General features: G+C 47.0%; 1 protein-coding gene across 1 annotated transcript in view; it reads right to left on the bottom strand.

The window, feature by feature from the left end:
- Positions 1-21641, bottom strand: part of EIF2B5 (eukaryotic translation initiation factor 2B subunit epsilon) — an 88528-nt gene that overhangs the window by 20276 nt on the left and 46611 nt on the right. Inside the window, exons 9-11 of the mRNA XM_069212936.1 lie at positions 10173-10311; positions 9196-9312; positions 366-473 (exon numbers count right to left, since the gene is read on the bottom strand). Of these exons, the coding sequence (XP_069069037.1) occupies positions 366-473; positions 9196-9312; positions 10173-10311 (364 nt within the window). The remainder of the gene's footprint in view (positions 1-365; positions 474-9195; positions 9313-10172; positions 10312-21641) is intronic.

The following is a 21641-nucleotide window of genomic DNA, read 5'->3' as shown; positions in this document are numbered from 1 at the left end:
TATTCATGTCTTGATCAAGATAAATGTGCTTACAGTGCTCAAAACAGAACGAGTAGTAGTGACTTTTAATAACAAAATGCACACCTTTGTGGCTAGGAAGGGCAATGCTCAAAATCTATCTGCTGCAAACACATCTCTTCTCAAACCTGAATTTCAGGTTTACTGATGCACACAGTATACAGCAATAGCTGTTTCGCAGTATGGACTGCAAAAATGGTCTAAACACACTTAAACTCCCAAGCCTTAAATCCCACTTTAGCCTGCATACAGCAACGTGATCCAGAAGCAGGAGTGCAGTTCACTTTCAGAACCGCTCTGGTCCACCGATGGACCGCTGAAGGGGATTATGCTCCCTAGGTGCTCACCTTTGATATCATCCAGCTGGGGGGACACCGTGCGACTGTCCAGCTGCTCCGAGCCTTCACTCTGCTCACTCTCAGTCTCACTCTCCTCATCTCTGGTCAGTGTCAGGCCTGAGCAAAGTCAAAGAAACATTAATGTGAACCTGCACCTCAAGGAGGGTGTGACGTCAGAGACACTGTGCATCAGTGTAACTTTTACATGGACAAGCATTTCAAATATTTAAAATCATAATTTCCTGCTTCATAGGAGGGGTGGATGTGGAAGACAAGTGACAAGAGGGGGACTTACAAGGAAGCTATAATTGCTGGTATGCGATCTTCATTGTTCAGGATCGTCCCTGAATACTCCCATTAATAAGTTGACCACAAAGCACATTTATAGAACTAAGAGCTGCTCTAAAAAGGAATTGTATGCACCGGTTTGCAGCAATGATGAGTGATAAATGAGTTACTCACCTGCAATTAGCCCTCCAGAGTTGACATTTTTCAGAGACTCCTATGTCTGAATCCTTAGTTCAGTCTTAAGTCCCCACTAGTATTTTAAAAAGCATTAATCAGCATGACCATCCCTACAAAGCCACAGAATAGTTTTTGACCTCCTCAGTAAAATCTTCAGCCAATGAGGTGAGAACACTCTTCCCAACCCCTTGCTCCCTTCAAAGAACTCTACAGTTCAGATTTCATACTACAAATGAATAAAAAAGGGACGCCTCAAAGGAAGAGTAGAAGGATGGGTTCCATGCGAATCTACAAAGAACAGTAATGGTTATGAAACATATTGAGACAAACAATTTATTTTTGAGCATTTGAGCTTACAGAGAATCACATGTCTGAATCAGTACAGTCAGCTGTTGACAAACAATAATGGACAGGTGAGCAAGAAGGCTCACCTGACTGAAGGTTGAACTACAGTTTTTACACTTCTAGTCATACTACACTGGTAAGCCTGAAATCATGTTTGCACTGTCATTGTAGTGGACAACACTATAGGTGCTGCAGCCCACTAGTTTCATATAACTATCAAGCCCTGGGTACATTTAAAACTAACTAGGGCCTTACAAGTTAAAAATACCAATTAGGGATATGCCAATCCTATCATGTGTAAAAGGGGAGCACAGGCACTTTACCCATGCTTGGCATGGGTAAAGTGCATAGAGTTCTAAAACAAGCAAATTATAGGGTTCAGTAAAAGGAAAACAATCCAGGAGGACCACGCAGAAAATGTGGATTTCATACAAAATGCATAAACACAGTATTCACCTCCCATGCAACTGGAGACTGGCAAATAGGATGGATCAACACAAAAAACTGTCTTCTCTATGTGCTGTAAGCATAGTTATGACAAAACAGAAACAAAACATAGCAAAGAGATGGCTGAAAGGTAGACCTTTATGAAACTATATGGAAGTTGTTAGAACGGTCAGCTCTTGGCCTGGTTTCCCCTGTCTTTATGGCTTCTGACCTCCTTGAAGTTGATCCTGTGCTGAATTTTGTTTTTGCTGGCTTTAAGACTCTGGGCACTCTGCCACTGTTGACCTGTGCTAAAGCGCAAGTGCTCTTGGTCTAAATGGTATTGGTGATTGGTTTATCCATGATTGGTATATTTCATTTACTAGTAAGTCCCTAGTACAGTGCAAAGTGTGTGCCCAGAGCCTGTAAATCAAATGCTACTAGTGGGCCTGCAGCAAGGATTGTGCCACCCACATGAGTAGCCCGGTAAACATGTCTCAGACCTGCCACTGCTGTGTCTCTGTTTGCAGTTTTAACTGGAAGTTCAACCTGGAATGTGAACACACTTGCCAGGCCCAAACCTTCCCTTTTGCTACATGTAAGTCACCTCTAAGGTAGAACTAAGCCAGTCCCATGTGTATTTAAGAAGGTAGGACATGAAATGGTGTGTTTTACATGTCCTGACAGTGAAATACTTATGTTTGTTTTTCACGAATGCAAGGCCTATCTCTCACATAGTTTAAGATGGGGATTGCCTTTAAATATCTTAAATATCTTTCAAGTGTAATCTTCCATTGGGAGCAGACAGAGATGTGGAGTTTGGGGTCTCTGAACTCACAATTTAAAAATCCATCTCTTGGTGAAGCTAGTTTTGAATTTTAAGTTTGAAAATGCCCCTTTTGGAAAGTGGGCTTTTTCTTGCTTAACCATTCTGTGCCTCCGTCTGGCTATGGAATAAATGTCTAGGTCAGGATGACAGCTGGGCTGTTTGTGAATTCATTCTAGGCAGTCACACAAAGGGAGCTGAGGTGTGCCCTGCATATCCTGGTGGGTCTTCCTGGGCAAGGGTGGTGAGAGAAGCCAACACCTGCACCTGATAGGGCTAAGCAGTCTCCAACCACCTGGAGTGTTTATAGAGCCACAGCAAGAAAGGCAGGATCTTGTGCACTACAAAGACTTTCTTTGAAGTTTGCCTACTTCAAAGTCAGAAATAAGGATAAATATTGGACCTCTGAGAGCACAACTTTAGAATCCTTCTGGACTGAGAAAGAGCTGTAGTAGGGACTGCCACTCTGCCTGTTGCTCTGATGTGCTGGCCTGCTGCTTCTGTCCTGGGAGTGAAAGGACTAGATTTTGCTTACTACATCCTACTTCCTAAGGTTCTCGGAGGGCTTGGACTGAGCTTGCCTCCTGTTAGAAGCCTCTGAGACATCAAAGACTTCATCTGCTAGTACCTGGGTTCTCTTAGTGAGAGTCCTGACTCGCCAAGTGGTGCCAAATCCAGGCCCTGGGCTCTTAAGAGTGAGTTCTGGTGCAACCAAGAACATCGATCGCCCATAGCGACTTCGGAACTAGCACCAATGTCCGACCTGTTGTTTGCACCGGAGCTGCGGTCTTTGCTGAGTACAACAATCGCAACCAACGCCACAGGCCCAAGGATGCGGCAGCACCTTTTAAGTCCCGCCACAGCGCGAGTCCTGAGTGTTGTGGAACCAAACTCCATGACACTCAACTCAGCAGCAGCGGCCCTGTGGTGTGATCACAACACCACAAAGTCGACACCTCGCGTCCCGCAAGATCACAAGTAACCGATGCCTCGCCTCACCTCTCCTGCCTAGCAGTAAGAAACCAACACCTAACCTCCCCTGTAGAAGGAACCGACACCGCACCTGCTCCAGCTTCGCCTGACCTCCCCAACTTTGTGTAACATCTTTGCTTCCTTATCATTTTCAACAGTACTGTCCCTGGGGACTGTGCTACTCTGTGAGCAGTCTGCACTCCCTCGCGGGTGGCGTCTGATTGTTGGGAATGACTCCGTCAAGAGGTTGTGATAGCCCTAGTTGGAGATATTGTGTTTCTAAGCGCTTTACTAAGATTTAATCTTTGAAAATTCATAGCTTTGCTTGTGTATGTTTTTTTTGTTGTTGTTTTAGTCTTGTTTAATTCAGATAACTATTGGCTATTTTTCTAAACGGGTGTGGAGCACTTTTGTGGTGTTTTCACTATGTTACTGTGTGTACAAATACTTTAAACATTGCCTCGGGATAAGCCTGACTGCTCGTGCCAAGCTACCAAGGGAGTGAGCAGGGGGTTCTCTTAGCTGTGTGACTCCCTTATCCGGACTACAGTGCGGGTCCCTAATTGGACAGGGGGCAAACCACTGCCAACTAGAGACCCCATTTTTAACAGGAGCCTTGATTTTGCCAGATACAAAACGTATGGAAGCGGCTGATGAAGCTGTGCGGGCATGGGTAATTACCTAGCTAAGTACACCAAGATGCATTTAGATTTGTACACTATTGAAGAGGCTTGAGCGAAGGTGTACTTGAGTTTTTAATGATTGAAGTGTAGATGGGCTACCTAGGAGCCCAGGAGCCAAGCAATCAATCAGATAAATATTGGGCCATGACCCAAGACCGGTTAGATGGTGGAAAGGCACATGCCAACATTTTGTGCTGGTAACTTGAAAGTACACACCATGTCGACTCAGGCTGTCATGGTCTGCTGCCATCCGGTTGGCTTCATTTAAACAGTGAATTTCTTTGCATCCCAAAAATACTTTGACAGCAGACCGTAGCTGTAAGGAAATGGCTCCCTGTTGCAGTTACCCCCCACTTTTTGCCTGATACTGATGTTGACTTGACTGAGAAGTGTGCTGGGACCCTGCTAACCAGGCCCCAGCACCAGTGTTCTTTCACCTAAAATGTACCATTGTTTCCACAATTGGCACACCCTGGCATCCAGGTAAGTCCCTTGTAACTGGTACCAAGGGTCCTGATGCCAGGGAAGGTCTCTAAGGGCTGCAGCATATCTTATGCCATCCTGGGGACCCCTCACTCAGCACAGACACACTGCTTGCCAGCTTGTGTGTGCTAGTGGGGATAAAATGACTAAGTCGACATGGCACTCCCCTCAGGGTGCCATGCCAACCTCCCACTGCCTGTGGCATAGGTAAGTCACCCCTCTAGCAGGCCTTACAGCCCTAAGGCAGGGTGCACTATACCACAGGTGAGGGCATAGGTGCATGAGCACTATGCCCTACAGTGTCTAAGCAAAACCTTAGACATTGTAAGTGCAGGGTAGCCATAAGAGTATATGGTCTGGGAGTCTGTCAAACACGAACTCCACAGCTCCATAATGGCTACACTGAATACTGGGAAGTTTGGTACCAAACTTCTCAGAATAATAAACCCACACTGATGCCAGTGCTGGATTTATTAAAAAATGCGCACAGAGGGCATCTTAGAGATGCCCCCTGTATTTTACCCAATTGGTCAATGCAGGACTGACTGGTCTGTGCCAGCCTGCTGCTGAGAGGCGAGTTTCTGACCCCATGTGGTCAGAGCCTTTGTGCTCTCTGAGGACAGAAACAAAGCCTGCTCTGGGTGGAGGTGCTTCACACCTCCCCCATGCAGGAACTGTAACACCTAGCAGTGAGCCTCAAAGGCTCAGGCTTCCTGTTACAATGCCCCAGGGCACTCCAGCTAGTGGAGATGCCCGCCCCCTGGACACAGCCCCCACTTTTGGCGGCAAGTCCAGGACAGATAATGAGAAAAACAAGGAGTCACTGGCCAGTCAGGACAGCCCCTAAGGTGTCCTGAGCTGAGGTGACTCTGACTTTTAGAAATCCTCCATCTTGCAGATGGAGGATTCCCCCAATAGGATTAGGGATGTGCCCCCCTCCCCTCAGGGAGGAGGCACAAAGAGGGTGTAGCCACCCTCAGGGCTAGTAGCCATTGGCTACTAACCCCCAGACCTAAACACACCCCTAAATTGAGTATTTAGGGGCTCCCAGAACACAGCAAGGTAGATTCCTGCAACCTAAGAAGGACTGCTGAACTGAAAAACCTGCAGAGAAGACGGAGACACCAACTGCTTTGGCCCCAGCTCTACCGGCCTGCCTCCCCCCTTCTAAAGACACTGCTCCAGCGACGCGTTCCCAGGGTCCAGCAACCTCTGAAGCCTCAGAGGACTACCCTGCATCTAGAAGGACCAAGAACTCCCGAGGACAGCGGCTCTGTTCCCCAAAGACTGCAACTTTGCAACAAAGAAGCAACTTTGAAACAACACAAATTTCCCGCCGGAAGCGTGAGACTTTGCACTCTGCACCCAACGCCCCCGGCTCGACTTGTGGAGAACAAACACCACAGGGAGGACTCCCCGGCGACTACGAGATCGTGAGTAGCCAGAGTTGACCACCCTGAGCCCCCACAGCAAGGCCTGCAGAGGGAAACCCGAGGCTCCCCCTGACCGCGACTGCCTGCTTCAAAGACCCGACGCCTGGTAAAGGCACTGCATCCGCAGCCCCCAGGACCTGAAGGATCCGACCTCCAGTGCAGGAGCGACCCCCAGGTGGTCCTCTCCTTTGCCCAGGTGGTGGCTACCCCGAGGAGCCCCCCCCCTTGCCTGCCTGAATCGCTGAAGAGACTCCTTGGTCTCCCATTGATTCCTATTGCGAACCCGACACTTGTTTGCACACTGCACCCGGCCGCCCCCGTGCCGCTGAGGGTGTACTTACTGTGCTGACTTGTGTCCCCCCCCGGTGTCCTACAAAACCCCCCTGGTCTGCCCTCCGAAGACGCGGGTACTTACCTGCTGGCAGACTGGAACTGGGGCACACCCTTCTCCATTGAAGCCTATGTGTTTTGGGCACCACTTTGACCTCTGCACCTGACCGGCCCTGAGCTGCTGGTGTGGTAACTTTGGGGTTGCTCTGAACCCCCAACGGTGGGCTACCTTGGACCCAAACTTGAACCCCGTAGGTGGTTTACTTACCTGCAAAAACTAACAAACACTTACCTCCCCCAGAAACTGTTGAAAATTGCACTGTCTAGTTTTAAAATAGCTATATGTCATTTATGTGAAAACTGTATATGCTATTTTGCTAATTCAAAGTTCCTACATGAAATACCTTTCATTTGAAGTATTACTTGTAAATCTTGAACCTGTGGTTCTTAAAATAAACTAAGAAAATATATTTTTCTATACAAAAACCTATTGGCCTGGAATTGTCTCTGAGTGTGTGTTCCTCATTTATTGCTTGTGTGTGTACAACAAATGCTTAACACTAGCCTCTGATAAGCCTAGTGCTCGACCACACTACCACAAAATAGAGCATTAGAATTATCTCTTTTTGCCACTATCGTACCTCTAAGGGGAACCCTTGGACTCTGTGCATACTATTCCTTACTTTGAAATAGTGCATACAGAGCCAACTTCCTACAGTAGCAGTGATGTGTCTCTGGGCCTTGAAGGAAGCTTGTTATCTACAAAACAGAGCATGCCACCCAACTGAAGCCACAGCTGCTGCACAGAGCTGTGCACACTCTGAAACGGGAGCCCAGGCCAGAAGGGAAGCAGACTACTTGGCAACGGAGCCATATGGGACACTTCTGATAACTTTCTTACGGCATCTCCTCCTTCCCTTTAGATGCCTTCTAAGTTGCCTATTTCTGACAAGTTGCTCGCTGACAGCGTTATGCTGGGCAGTTACACAGCCTCTCAAGATGGTATGGGAAATCTTGACACCCTCAGCCCCAATTCATTGATGGAGAATATAGAACTGAGTTCCTTGTTTCCACAAGCATGGAACCCCATCAAATTTGAGGAAGAGTCATCAGTGCCAAATAGGTCAATTGGGTGCAATTTCTCATTAGACGGATTGTCTCATGAGGCTGAGATGGCCGGTGAGCCATAGCCATGTAAATATTACAGATATTTTACATTATTGGTGGTTCCAGATGTTATGGTAAATAACACCGATTCATATTACCATTTCAAAGGATATTGCTCCTAAAGCTCTTGTTTTATAGCCTAAGCAACAAAACCGAACTCAGACACCACAGAACTGATGCTAAAAGGCAAGTAAAGGACTGTCTTGCCTTGTGATGCTTCATGTTTTTGAGTAGTCGGTGGTGTCTTTGAGGCTCAACTACGGTGAGATATCATTGAAGAAGTATGTTGTTCAATGGGAATGCAGTTGACAGTACCTGACCAGATCAGGGAAGGCAATTAGGATGTCATCAGCTACTCTCAGGAACCAAATGATGACAACGTTGCCTACAAGTGTCTGCCAGGGTTTCAATTGATGAACAAGCTGCTTACCATATTTTAGAAGGACCTGTCACACTTCAATGGGAATGCTTATGTGAACACAATGCTATTCTTTGGAGACTGTCTCAGATGTACATCTGGTTATTATTACTGTAATCTATGCCTAAAACCAGATACATGTTTGGAATACTTGAGTTTTTAATGATTGAAGCAGACAGTTTTTAAAGGAGTCACTGCATTGTGCCACAGTTAAGCCATACAAGACATGCAGTTTTCTCAATATGTTTGATTGTTTGCAACATTTGAAAAAGCAGGGATAGTCGTTAACTTTTCTCTGGTCACTTAAAATCAAATGAAAACTGCCGGTTAGGAAGTGCTTTGAATTGGGACTAACACACTAAGGGGGTCATTTTGACCTTGGCGGACGGCGGAGGCCGTCCGCCAAGGTACCGCCGCTGAATGACCGCACCGCGGTCAAAAGACCGCGGCGGCCATTCAGACATTTCCTCTGGGCCGGCGGGCGCTCTCCAAAAGAGCGCCCGCCGGGCCAGAGGAAATGCCCCTGCAACGAGGACGCCGGCTCAGAATTGAGCCGGCGTAGTTGCAGGGGTGCGACGGGTGCAGTTGCACCCGTCGCGTATTTCAGTGCCTGCTTAGCAGACACTGAAATACTTTGCGGGGCCCTCTTACGGGGGCCCCTGCAGTGCCCATGCCATGGGCATGAGCACTGCAGGGGCCCCGTGGCACCCCCTACCGCCATCCTGTTCCTGGCGGGAGACCCGCCAGGAACAGGATGGCGGTAGGGGGTGTCAGAATCCCCATGGCTGCGGAGCGTGCTCCGCAGCCATGGAGGATTCACATGGGCAGTGGTAAACCGGCGGGAGACCGCCGGTTTACCCTTTCTGGCCGCGGCTGAACCGCCGCGGTCAGAATGCCCTCGGGAGCACCGCCAGCCTGTTGGCGGTGCTCCCGTGGTCGGTGACCCTGGCGGTCACCGGCCGCCAGGGTCAGAATGACCCCCCAAGAGAGCAAATGACACCTCTAAATGTCAAGAAGGGAAATTAACGACGGCAGGAAAGATTGCCTGTTTGAAGACATTTAAAAAGCTACAGGACAAGTGTGTAGCGAGTTTTACCTTACTGTAATTTGTGTCTATCCAGAAGCTCAATATGTGGTGGGAATTGATTCCTTAAATTAGGTTCTGCCTTAGACACATGCCTAAATGATGTGGAAAAAATACTAACACTACAAAATCCACAGGCGCACAACAATGCAGAGGCACACTAACTTGATCAAATTTGTAAAAGTCCCCACAGAAAAGGAAACTCACCCCAGAGGCTCCTCCGCAATGCTTCATCATCCTCGTCCTCTACCTCGTCTTCAATGAGATCTGCAGCTTTCCAGGTGTAACCTCTGCCTTCTAATCCAACCTCGTTTGCGTTGTAAGCTGAAAGAGAAGTTACACTTTAGGAGTAAACACTCCCTTATCACAGGAAAACTGCTGCATCCAGCATAGCTGGTCCAATTCCAGTAACAACAATCTAGAGGTAAAACGGAAAAAGGGAGTGGTAAGCACACAAATGTCCTAGTAAAGCTAAGGGGATGTAACTTGGAAGAGTACTGCTGTTAGCCAGGAAATAGAAAGCTGTGCAAGTACTGTGGAAATAAAGTGAAAAGCATGGTTGAGAAAATGGGATATCAAACTTACTCAAGAAAGAGTCACTCCATAGCACAAATACTCACTAATAATTTGGAAGAAAGTAGGTGTGAAGAGGAGACTGGGACATTGCGCTCTTTATTTGAAATCAAACTAAAGCACAAAGCTGCTCACCCTCCAGTTTAATCCGTGAACCATACCTGTATGCACAGCAATGAACAACTGCCATGTTCAAGGTACCCAAGGGCACAACTTTATAATATCTATACTACACACTATTCACCATTTGAATAAGGCAACTGCTCCATTACGATTAACACAATTTAAAAAAATGGCAATATATCCTTCAAGGGTGTCCCCTATTACCAGATGCTGGAGTGAGCGTAAACTTTCACCTTATAAAGTCTACATCAAGCCTTCTTTCAGCAATTCCCATACACAGATGCCAAATTAGCTGCACTCATGAACCACATGAAATCAATCTCAAACCCTTTAGCGTTTCCCTGCATCAGATGCACAAATGCTGCACCACATACAATCCAATACATTTAGAGTTTTCCCCCACTAAAAAAAACTCATGATTGCCTCACTGTGCTAATCTGTGTAGGACCACTTATTTTCTGCCTTAGGTGAACCATAATTGACCTTACCTTTGAACTTGGTCTTCTCGTCCTTGGTATCTGCACTGTCATCACTGAACTCGTCGTCATCCTCTTCTTCTTCTTCTTCTGGGTGGTGTAGTGAAATCACAGTTTCTTCAGGAAGAGTGATGTCTGGGCCCACTGCCACCTGGCAGAGTTTCCAACAACAGTTAGTTATGAATGCAAAAAAAGACATTGTCTGTCACATAAACTAACACTGTGAATGCCTTCCCTCTGCTGCTGGCTGTTACAAGGGAGAATTGATATCAGTAACCAAATTCTGTAACAAGGAGGAGACCATGTGGAAGGATCAAAACAAGAAAAGGGAGTAGCTATGAAGCTAGATTATTTTTCCTTCCTCTGTTTCAGGTACTGACTGCTTCTGTTTCAAAGTCTTTGCTTCCAACACAAACCCTCTCTGTAAGTATTGGTTGCGACTGTGCAGCTATCAAACAGACCCACTACTAACAATATTGTAGGATGCTGGCTCTTTAGGGTATATCAAAATGAGATCTACTATGCAAAGAGTCCAGGGGTTCGCTTACTAGTAGTCAGGGCTTGCTCTAGCAATCTAAAAGTACTCCTTTAGGGTTAGGGTGGTCTAGCAGCCTTAGACTTATCAGAGAAGAGGGTCAGACATTTGCAAATACACGGTCAATAAATGAGACATGACTCAATAAGGAGATCCACACCAATTTACCAAAAAAAAAAAAAAGAATCTTTGTATAAGTTTTGGCACCAGAAGCAATACGATCAGCTAGTATGTTTGATAAGAGAAATCTTTACAGTTCTTGAAAGCTGCAATGTTATCCTATGGAGGAACAAATATGGCATTCAGGTAGAGCACAGCGACTTACTGGACAAATCTCCAAGACTTAAGGTAAGTACTGGGCAAGGGTCAGGACCACACCAGTAGGTCACACCAGGGAGCACTGGGGCAGCCTGGTGCAAAGTTGTAGTATAGCGTCGGGTGCCCAATGTTAGCCAATGGGGATCGCTCTGGTTGGAAAGAGGCTGCAGATTAGAAGTGAGTGTCCACTTGGGGTGAGCGATTGAGTGGGCTCAGGTCTTGGGATGCTCAGGAACGTAGGGACACCAGTGGTCTTCTTCTCCTTGGTACAGAGCGTCCGGGTGCAGCGGGTTCTTGGACCATTGGGTGTCCGTCACCGGTGGCGGTCGCAGTGGATGTGGCCCACAGAAACAGGCTGCAGCCGTGGACTGGGGAACCAATCCGGGTGAACCAACAAGTGGGCTCAAGTCTCACGAGCCTGGGGGATGCAGAGACACCAGTGATCCTCTTCTACGCAGTCCGGTGTGTCCGGGTTCAGAAGTGCAGTGGACCGTCAGGGTTAACATCACCGGAGGCAGTTGCAGTTGAGGGGGGCATGCACAAAGAGATTGCAAGCGTTGAGTGAAGGTTGCAATGGGGAAACCCACAATGGGCTTTGTCTCTTGGGAGGCTGGGGACCACGTTGGGGCCGTTGGCCCACTTCAACATGGTTTGGGAGGCTCAGTGCAGTGGTGCTGTCTGGTGGTGGTTTTGGTAGTCCAGAGTTCTCTTCAGTTGTTCTTGGATGCCTGCAAAGATGCCGGGGGAGCAACTCCGCTACTGGAAGTTTCATTGTGCTGGGGTGAAGGCTGACAGTCTTCCCGGGCTTTTAAAAGTTTCAGCAACCGGAGGAAGTGGCAACTTTGGCACGATTGTCGAAGTTAGCAGGAGAGGCGGGCAGGGTTGGCGCCCAGTGAGTTACTGGCCTTCCGTCCTCGCTTTGAGTCTCTGGAGTGTCCTCCTTCAGATAAGCGGGATCTGATTTCCTGGTGCCAAGGCCTCCCCTAAATCTTGAATTCAGGGACATTTAGGGGAGTGCAGGGTAGTATCCAATGGTCTACTTACCCCTGGGGCCACTACACCCCCTATATGACCACTTCTGGCAGGAAGCGGGGATAATCGTAAACCAGAGTTCCTAGTTCTGCCATCACCAAGATGGAAGACTTTCAAAAGTTGTGTCCACATCAGGCAGCTCACCGTAGGAATGGGACTGACCTGTGAGGCGGGCACACTTCTCTGACTACTAATTTTCCCGCTTGTCCAGGTGCCAAATGGGCCCTTGGGCAGAGCGTCGGCACCCTCTCCTTTGAGAGAAGCAAGATCTACATATAAAGGTTTGTGGGCTTCTTTTTAGGCCCCTGCCCTGGAATGCAGATTTGCAGGTCATCCTGTTGGGAAAGGTGAGCTAACAACCCTGCCAGGGCAGACTTTGTTTCTGTCCACCCAATAGAAAAGGCTCTCCCCCTTGGGGTCAGAAACGTGCCTAGTGGCGGCAGCCTAGTTAGGTTTAGACAGCCAGCACAAGGGTAAATGTTTGGTAGGTTTTCTGGGGGCACTTAAAGTGCCCTATGGGTGCATGTATTACTAAATCCATCACTAGAATCAGTGAGTGTTTCAGTATATTGATACCAAACATCCCTATTTTAAGTTAAGCTATCATGTAGTTGGGGAACTCGTACTGACTAGTGTTCAGCACATGTATTTAAAATGGTTTCCCTGTTCACTCACTATGTCTGAGAATCAACAAAGACAGCGGGGGCATTTCTTCTCATGTCCTCATCTGCAATATGAAGCACCCTGAATTAGGGCTATACGCCCTGCTATAGGGGTGACTTACATATGTTGCATGCAGTGTTAGGGGACACGGCACACAGGCCGTGTGCCATGTTGTGTTTTCGCTTTTTAGCTGCACCAAGATATGCGGCCTGCAATGACAGTCTGCATGTGCTAGGTGAGGGTTTCCTGAGAGTGGCACAATACATCCTACAGCCCATGGGCACCCTCTTTGGTACCCATGCCCTAGGTACCAGGGGTACCATTTACTAGGGACTCATAGGGGTGCAAAAGGTATGGCCAATTTGGGAACAATTGCACAGTTTTAGGGAACGAGATCTGGCACTGGGGACCTGATTAGCCACAACACAGAGCACTTTCAGTCACAATTGCATCGAGTGCCAGGCAAAAAGTGGGGTTACCATGTCATAAAGGGGCACTTTCCTACAAATATACTTAGAGCATTCTTTGAACCTGCCCCCTTCACCCACTGGCTTTCTCCAATAGACTCTCTTAGTCAATGGCTTGAGACACTTTCAATCATGGCTCAACTAACTGACCTTGCCGATTTGATTACATCCCTTCACCTCCAATTTGAATTTGCGTTGAGCTGCTTGAGGGACAACTTTCCAACTACAGTACTCTGCATTCACCACTGGTGGATGCCTACTGTGTGTCTTACTCTGATGTGCCAAAGCAGCATGGTTAGGATACCGAACTAATAACTATTTACTTTGTCAATGCTTACTTTAAGCTTTTAATTATTTAAATGCAAAAAACACTGGTGCATATGTCACTCACAAAGTCATAGCAGGATCTATTCAGCTTAAGATGAAAACAGTGCTATCTTCTAAATCCATAAATGTCAATAGACCCGATTCAGGTTGGAGACTCCCGAAAATATCTTTATTTCGGTCGTCTCCCGTTTTAAATGAGCTCCCCATCAATAGACGTCAATAGGAGAAATATATTCTCCTGATTATTTTTCAAAAATCTCCCACTTTCATCTTCTAAAATGTTGGCATGTATGCAAGTCCGATATAATTTTGGTCCGTCCCCCCCGCTTCTACCATCATTCTGACAGCAGCGGTGCTCCCCCAAGGGAGCACTTAATGTATCAGCAGCAAGAAGACTGTAAAGTCCCAATGTGATGTGGGGGGAACTCAACTGTGATCTACAAAGTTACACAACCCTGTTCAACGTAGATCATAACTGACCCGGTCTTCTTCCACAGTAGTCGGGTGTAGGAGGCTGGACTGGCTTGTAGTGAGTACCAAGGGGTACTTGCACCTTGCACCAGGCCCAGTTATCCCTTATTAGTGTATAGGGTGTCTAGCAGCTTAGGCTGATAGATAATGGTAGCTTAGCAGAGCAGCTTAGGCTGAACTAGGAGACGTGTGAAGCTACTACAGTACCACTTAGTGTCATATGCACAATATCATATGATAACACAATACACAGTTATACTAAAAATAAAGGTACTTTATTTTTATGACAATATGCCAAAGTATCTTAGAGTGTACCCTCAGTGAGAGGATAGGAAATATACACAAGATATATATACACAATAGCAAAAATAGGCAGTATAGTCTTAGAAAACAGTGCAAACAATGTATAGTTACAATAGGATGCAATGGGGAAACATAGGGATAGGGGCAACACAAACCATATACTCCAAAAGTGGAATGCGAACCACGAATGGACCCCAAACCTATGTGACCTTGTAGAGGGTCGCTGGGACTATTAGAAAATAGTGAGAGTTAGAAAAATAACCCTCCCCAAGACCCTGAAAAGTGAGTGCAAAGTGCACTAAAGTTCCCCTAAGGACAAAGAAGTCGTGTTAGAGGAATAATGCAGGAAAGACACAAACCAACAATGCAACAACTGTGGATTTCCAATCTAGGGTACCTGTGGAACAAGGGGACCAAGTCCAAAAGTCACAAGCAAGTCGGAGATGGGCAGATGCCCAGGAAATGCGAGCTGCGGGTGCAAAGAAGCTTCTACTGGACAGAAGAAGCTGAGGTTTCTGCAGGAACGAAAAGGGCTAGAGACTTCCCCTTTGGTGGACGGATCCCTCTCGCCGTGGAGAGTCGTGCAGAAGTGTTTTCCCGCCGAAAGAACGCCAACAAGCCTTGCTAGCTGCAAATCGTGCGGTTAACGTTTTTGGACGCTGCTGAGGCCCAGGAGGGACCAGGAGGTCGCAAATTGGACCAGCAGAGAGAGGGGACGTCGAGCAAAACAAGGAGCCCTCTCTGAAGCCGGTAGCACCCGGAGAAGTGCCAGAAACAGGCACTACGAGGATGCGTGAAACGGTGCTCGCCGAAGTTGCACAAAGGAGTCCCACGTCGCCGGAGACCAACTTAGAAAGTCGTGCAATGCAGGTTAGAGTGCCATGGACCCAGGCTTGGCTGTGCACAAAGGATTTCCGCCGGAAGTGCACAGGGGCCGGAGTAGCTGCAAAGTCGCGGTTCCCAGCAATGCAGCCCAGCGAGGTGAGGCAAGGACTTACCTCCACCAAACTTGGACTGAAGAGTCACTGGACTGTGGGGGTCACTTGGACAGAGTTGCTGGATTCGAGGGACCTCGCTCGTCGTGCTGAGAGGAGACCCAAGGGACCGGTGATGCAGCTTTTTGGTGCCTGCGGTTGCAGGGGGAAGATTCCGTCGACCCACGGGAGATTTCTTCGGAGCTTCTGGTGCAGAGAGGAGGCAGACTACCCCCACAGCATGCACAAGCAGGAAAACAGTCGAGAAGGCGGCAGGATCAGCGTTACAGAGTTGCAGTAGTCGTCTTTGCTACTATGTTGCAGGTTTGCAGGCTTCCAGCGCGGTCAGCAGTCGATTCCTTGGCAGAAGGTGAAGAGAGAGATGCAGAGGAACTCGGATGAGCTTTTGCATTCGTTATCTAAAGTTTCCCCAGAGACAGAGACCCTAAATAGCCAGAAAAGAGGGCTTGGCTACCTAGGAGAGAGGATAGGCTACTAACACCTGAAGGAGCCTATCAGATGGAGTCTCTGACGTCACCTGGTGGCACTGGCCACTCAGAGCAGTCCAGTGTGCCAGCAGCACCTCTGTTTCCAAGATGGCAGAGGTCTGGAGCACACTGGAGGAGCTCTGGACACCTCCCAGGGGAGGTGCAGGTCAGGGGAGTGGTCACTCCCCTTTCCTTTGTCCAGTTTCGCGCCAGAGCAAGGCTAAGGGGTCCCCTGAACCGGTGTAGACTGGCTTATGCAGAATTGGGCACATCTGTGCCCAACAAAGCATTTCCAGAGGCTGGGGGAGGCTACTCCTCCCCTGCCTTCACACCATTTTCCAAAGGGAGAGGGTGTCACACCCTCTCTCAGAGGAAGTTCTTTGTTCTGCCATCCTGGGCCAGGCCTGGCTGGACCCCAGGAGGGCAGATGCCTGTCTGAGGGGTTGGCAGCAGCAGCAGCTGCAGTGAAACCCCAGGAAGGGCAGTTTGGCAGTACCAGGGTCTGTGCTACAGACCACTGGGATCATGGGATTGTGCCAACTATGCCAGGATGGTATAGAGGGGGCAATTCCATGATCATAGACATGTTACATGGCCATATTCGGAGTTACCATTGTGAAGCTACATATAGGTAGTGACCTATATGTAGTGCACGTGTGTAATGGTGTCCCCGCACTCACAAAGTTCAGGGAATTGGCTCTGAACAATGTGGGGGCACCTTGGCTAGTGCCAGGGTGCCCTCACACTAAGTAACTTTGCACCTAACCTTTACCAGGTAAAGGTTAGACATATAGGTGACTTATAAGTTACTTAAGTGCAGTGTAAAATGGCTGTGAAATAACGTGGACGTTATTTCACTCAGGCTGCAGTGGCAGGCCTGTGTAAGAATTGTCAGAGCTCCCCATGGGTGGCAAAAGAAATGCTGCAGCCCATAGGGATCTCCTGGAACCCCAATACCCTGGGTACCTCAGTACCATATACTAGGGAATTATAAGGGTGTTCCAGTAAGCCAATGTAAATTGGTAAAAATGGTCACTAGCCTGTTAGTGACAATTTGGAAAGAAATGAGAGAGCATAACCACTGAGGTTCTGGTTAGCAGAGCCTCAGTGAGACAGTTAGGCACTACACAGGGAACACACACATATAGGCCACAAACTTATGAGCACTGGGGTCCTGACTAGCAGGATCCCAGTGACACATAACAAACATACTGAAAACATAGGGTTTTCACTATGAGCACTGGGCCCTGGCTGGCAGGATCCCAGTGAGACAGTGAAAACACCCTGACATACACTCACAAACAGGCCTAAAGTGGGGGTAACAAGGCTAGAAAGAGGCTACTTTCTCACATCGGGGCTCATGCCCGGTGGCTAAGGTCAGTATTAGACTCAGTAGAAGACCTGCCGCTACCTGAGAAGGGTAATAGTAGCCATAAAAGCTAGTGTAACAAGAAGGAAAAGCTGCTTTAAACAGACTCGTTTTCACTTTTTTCTTGAACACTTCCAGAGTAGGGATGTTCCTATATTCAGGACACATTTAGTTTCAAAGTTAAAAACCAAGAACCTGGATTGATCTCCCTCCGTGTTTCCTACACTTAAACATTGCTGGTAAAATCAAGTTTGCCTTGCTTGATCTCAGGTTTGACTAGCTATGGAACATTTAAGTTGGTACACAGGGTTTTTAATTTCACTTGCAGATAGTGAAGATCTTGGAGGGCTGGTTTCTTTGAAGTGGGGCAGTCTCCTATTGGCCCCAAGACTCAGTGATTAGAGAGGCCAGGTGCAGATCCTTCTAAACACTTAGTATTAAAAAAACAATGCAAACTGTGTAATTAAGTTGCATTGAGAAACAAGCATTTGAAATCCAAAGGGTCTCGCGTTTGCTCAAGTTAGAGCTATTAGTGTTGTAAACTCCTAACCGGACTTTTCTTGCCACATAAATTGAAAATGAAAAATAAAACTGTTTCACATAAACAAGCTGATTCACAGCGCCACGGCCGCCATGAACATCGGCATGAAGAGACACACAAAAGGAAAAATAAGTTTGCTCACAGTCGAACTTATCGGCAAAAGTGCAATTAAGCATGTAACGGGGTGATGGTCAAGGCGGTAACAAAACCTCCCCAAGGAAGGACAAATGTAAAGCAGTTACCAATGTCAAAGGATTTTCCCACGAACGAGTGGTAGCGATGGGCATGAGGTGGGGGCTGTTAAAAGTCCAGATACATGCCAACACCTCGGAAAAGCAGCACTTGCTATGCTCAACCTAAAAAGAGACTGGGAAACTAGGTAATTCTATCTAAATTCTGGTATAGGCTACAGCGACCTGGTCAGGATGTGGACACAGTGGAGAGATGTTGCACAGAAACTTACGGTGTCAAAATACACCCAAACGGTGAAAGCATCAACATTCAAACAAGAAAAACATGGACGACAGCAGAAAGAAACAGACACCAAAAGGCCCTGAGGCTCAAATCATGCAGACATGACACTTGCTAACTGTGAGCACTACACAGCAGGTAACAGGGATATTGCAGGTTCTCAGAGACAGAATGACCTGCACGGTGTGGCTAGACCCCATCTATCTATAAGGCCACCCAGGTCAATATGATGAGAAGTGGAACGATCAAAAATTACAATGCTGAAATACTTTAGCTTCCACAAGAGCCAGTACCTGCGGCCATTAAGAGCTCTGACCCAGATAATGTGAGTACAATGACCACAATTCATGTTCACTGCCCCTGGCTTCCATGGGGATAGCTTGCTCTTCTTGGCTAGGGATATACGGAGTCCATTCTATATCCTTTGTGACATGCTGGGGTCCATTGGGCAACCAATGGAGAGAGGCGCTGAAGAGTAAAGTGATGGAGCGGAGCCTCAAGAAATTAAGGATATAAAAAGGTGACAAAGGATGAAGCAGGTGTCATCCACATACAAGTCTCTCCATCGTTAACATGGTGATACAATTACAGTATTTACCTCCCAGTCTCAATGTTATTTTATTTTACTTTTATACGTTCTCCATAGCACAATGCAGGTACACAAGTCACAATGCCCTCAAGGGGGGGGCTCACTCATACACCTCTGTAACCATCTCAATTAAAATCATGGGCCTAAATCTACTGACTTGGTGGTCAAAGGATGCACCACTTTTATTAATAAAAAAGGGTAAATGTAGGAGTACTAAAGCTATACCTCTATTTCTGTGATCATGTGGTCCTTTACAAACTGATGACGCCCACTTTTGAACCTTTGTTTTCGGCTTCATCATAGCAATTGTCTTAAGAACCGCATTTTCAACTGCAAATACATCTGCTGCAGGGGAAGCAAAGATTCGGGCTCTTTCACCTTCAGGAACCTGCACAATTTCTTTAATTCAAAAAGGCTGGGAATGACAATTCATCCTTCATTACTTTCTGAAGTAGTTTGAAAATGTAGTGTTAATAGAGCAAGTCAATCATCAGCATTCTTTAAAAATCCTGCATCTCTTGCAGAATAGTCTCTACATATGTTAGAAAGATATATTTAGACAGAACCAATGACATTATGAAGCCTGGTCAATTTTTTGACAACTTGCCATGCCTCAGCCAACCAGAGCATGCCACCTCCAACACAACACAACGCATATCATCAATGTATTCGCTTCTAGGCTGGGGTCCATCATATCTTGATGCTACACTAAGAGATTTTACCATCCTTTAGTTTGCAATTGGGGATAATCTTGCTATTTTATTTTAATGATTATGACAATCAGTGAAGATCTTATGATGCAGATAGAAAGCGGTCTAGATTTTCATCAATGTTCTGCATCACAGGAATCGTCCTAAACTACTCTTAGACTCCTCAACGCCTTTAGCGTTTGGACAGAATAAACAGTAGGGATCATTATTTTTCAATCAAAAGATTGAGAGATGGGTGACACACTAGCTCTTTCAAAGAGCAGGGTCCTAGTTTCAAGCTTTCCAGTGCTGCTCCCTAAGTGGCTGCATTCCTATTCCGTCTCATACATGCTTTTCCCTTGCACTTAGGAAGTGAAGCGAAGGTTTATGCTGCAATGTTGATTTAATGATAATTTTTAGATCGCGCCCAAGCGCTTTGACCTGCTGTAAGTATTGTGGGCTTTTAACCACGTCCACCACACACCCATCACTTTCACTCGTTCGTGGGCTTGCCTTTCAAAAATCCATTATCATCATTGGTAAATGCTTTGCGTTTGTTCTTCCTTGTGGCGGTTTTGTTACTGCCTTGCAGACTACCCCGTTACATGGATAATTGCACGATTGCCGATACACTTAACTGCGAGCAAACTTTTTTCTTTTTGTGCCTCTCCTTTGCGCTCATGCTCATGGCGCTTTATATCAGCTCACTAAAGTTAACTGTTTTACTTTTCAATTCCAATTTATGTGGCAAGAAAAATCCAGTTAGGAATTTATAACACTAATACCTCTAACTCGAGTGTTGGAAATGGCCCTTCTGCAGGGTTATCCCCAGACTTTTTTGCCTTCATCCTTTTCTTTTTCTGACCTCATTTTTGCTGGTTTTTAGACTCTGCGCACTTTACCACTGCTAACCAGTGCTAAAGTGCATATGCTCTCTCCCTTTAAACATGGTAACATTGGATCATACCCAATTGGACTATTTAATTTACCTAGAAGTCCCTAGTAAGGTGCACTGTATGTGCCCAGGGCCTGTAGATTAAATGCTACTAGTGGGCCTGCAGCACTGGTTGTGCCACCCACTTTAGTAGCCCCTTTACCTTGTCTCAGGACTGCCATTGCAAGGCCTGTGTGTGCAGTTTCACTGTCACTTCGACTTGGCATTTAAAAGTACTGGCCAAGCCTAAAACTCCCCTTTTTCTACATATACGTCACCCCTAATGTGTGCCCTAGGTGCCCCTAGAGCAGGGTGCTGTGTGGGTAAAAGGCAGGACATGTACCTGTGTAGTTTACATGTCCTGGTAGTGTAAAACTCCTAAATTCGTTTTTACACTACTGTGAGGCCTGCTCCCTTCATAGGCTAACACTGGGGATGTCCTAATACATTGTTGAAGTGGTAGCTGCTGATCTGAAAGGAGTAGGAAGGTCATGTTTAGTATGGCCGGAATGGTAATACAAAATCCTGCTGACTGGTGAAGTTGGATTTAATATTACTATTTTAGAAATGCCACTTTTAGAAAGTGAGAATTTCTCTGCAATTAAATCTTTCTGTGCCTTACAATCCACGTCTGGCTGGGTTTAGTTGACAGCTCCTTGTGCATTCACTCAGACACACCCCAAACACAGGGTACTCAGCCTCACTTGCATACATATGCATTTTGAATGGGTCTTCCTGGGCTGGGAGGGTGGAGGGACTGCTCTCACACAAAGGACTGCCACACCCCCTACTGGGACCCTGGCAGACAGGATTGAACTGAAAGGGGACCTGGTGCACTTCTAAGCCACTCTTTGAAGTCTCCCCCAGTTCAAAGGCACATTTGGGTATAAAACAGGGCCTCTGCCCTACCACCTCAGACACTTCCTGGAGAAGAAAACTTGTAACCAGAACCTGCATCCTGCCAAGAAGAACTGCCTGGCTGCCCAAAGGACTCACCTGACTTCTTTCTACAAAGGACTGCTGCCTTGCTGTTGCCCTGCTGAACTCTTGCCTTGCTGCAGAAGTGCTCTCCAAGGGCTTGGATAGAGCTTGCCTCCTGTTCCCTGAACTCTCAGGACCAAAAAGACTTCTTTCTTTCAACTGGACTCCTTGTGCGGTGAAAAATTAGACGCACAGCTTGCTCTGCGATGAAAAATTCACTGCACGCCAACCCGGGCCGCCGCCGCTCGACTACGCAAGGAAAAGATCGACGGTGCGACCGGAACTTCGACGCACGGCCCGCCTGGACAACACCGCCCGACTTCCACAGA

Source organism: Pleurodeles waltl, chromosome 11 (assembly GCF_031143425.1).
Source record: "Pleurodeles waltl isolate 20211129_DDA chromosome 11, aPleWal1.hap1.20221129, whole genome shotgun sequence".
NCBI classification, from domain to species: domain Eukaryota; kingdom Metazoa; phylum Chordata; class Amphibia; order Caudata; family Salamandridae; genus Pleurodeles; species Pleurodeles waltl.
Note: the sequence above shows the minus strand (reverse complement) of the source record. Positions and strands in the feature narration are given on the sequence as shown.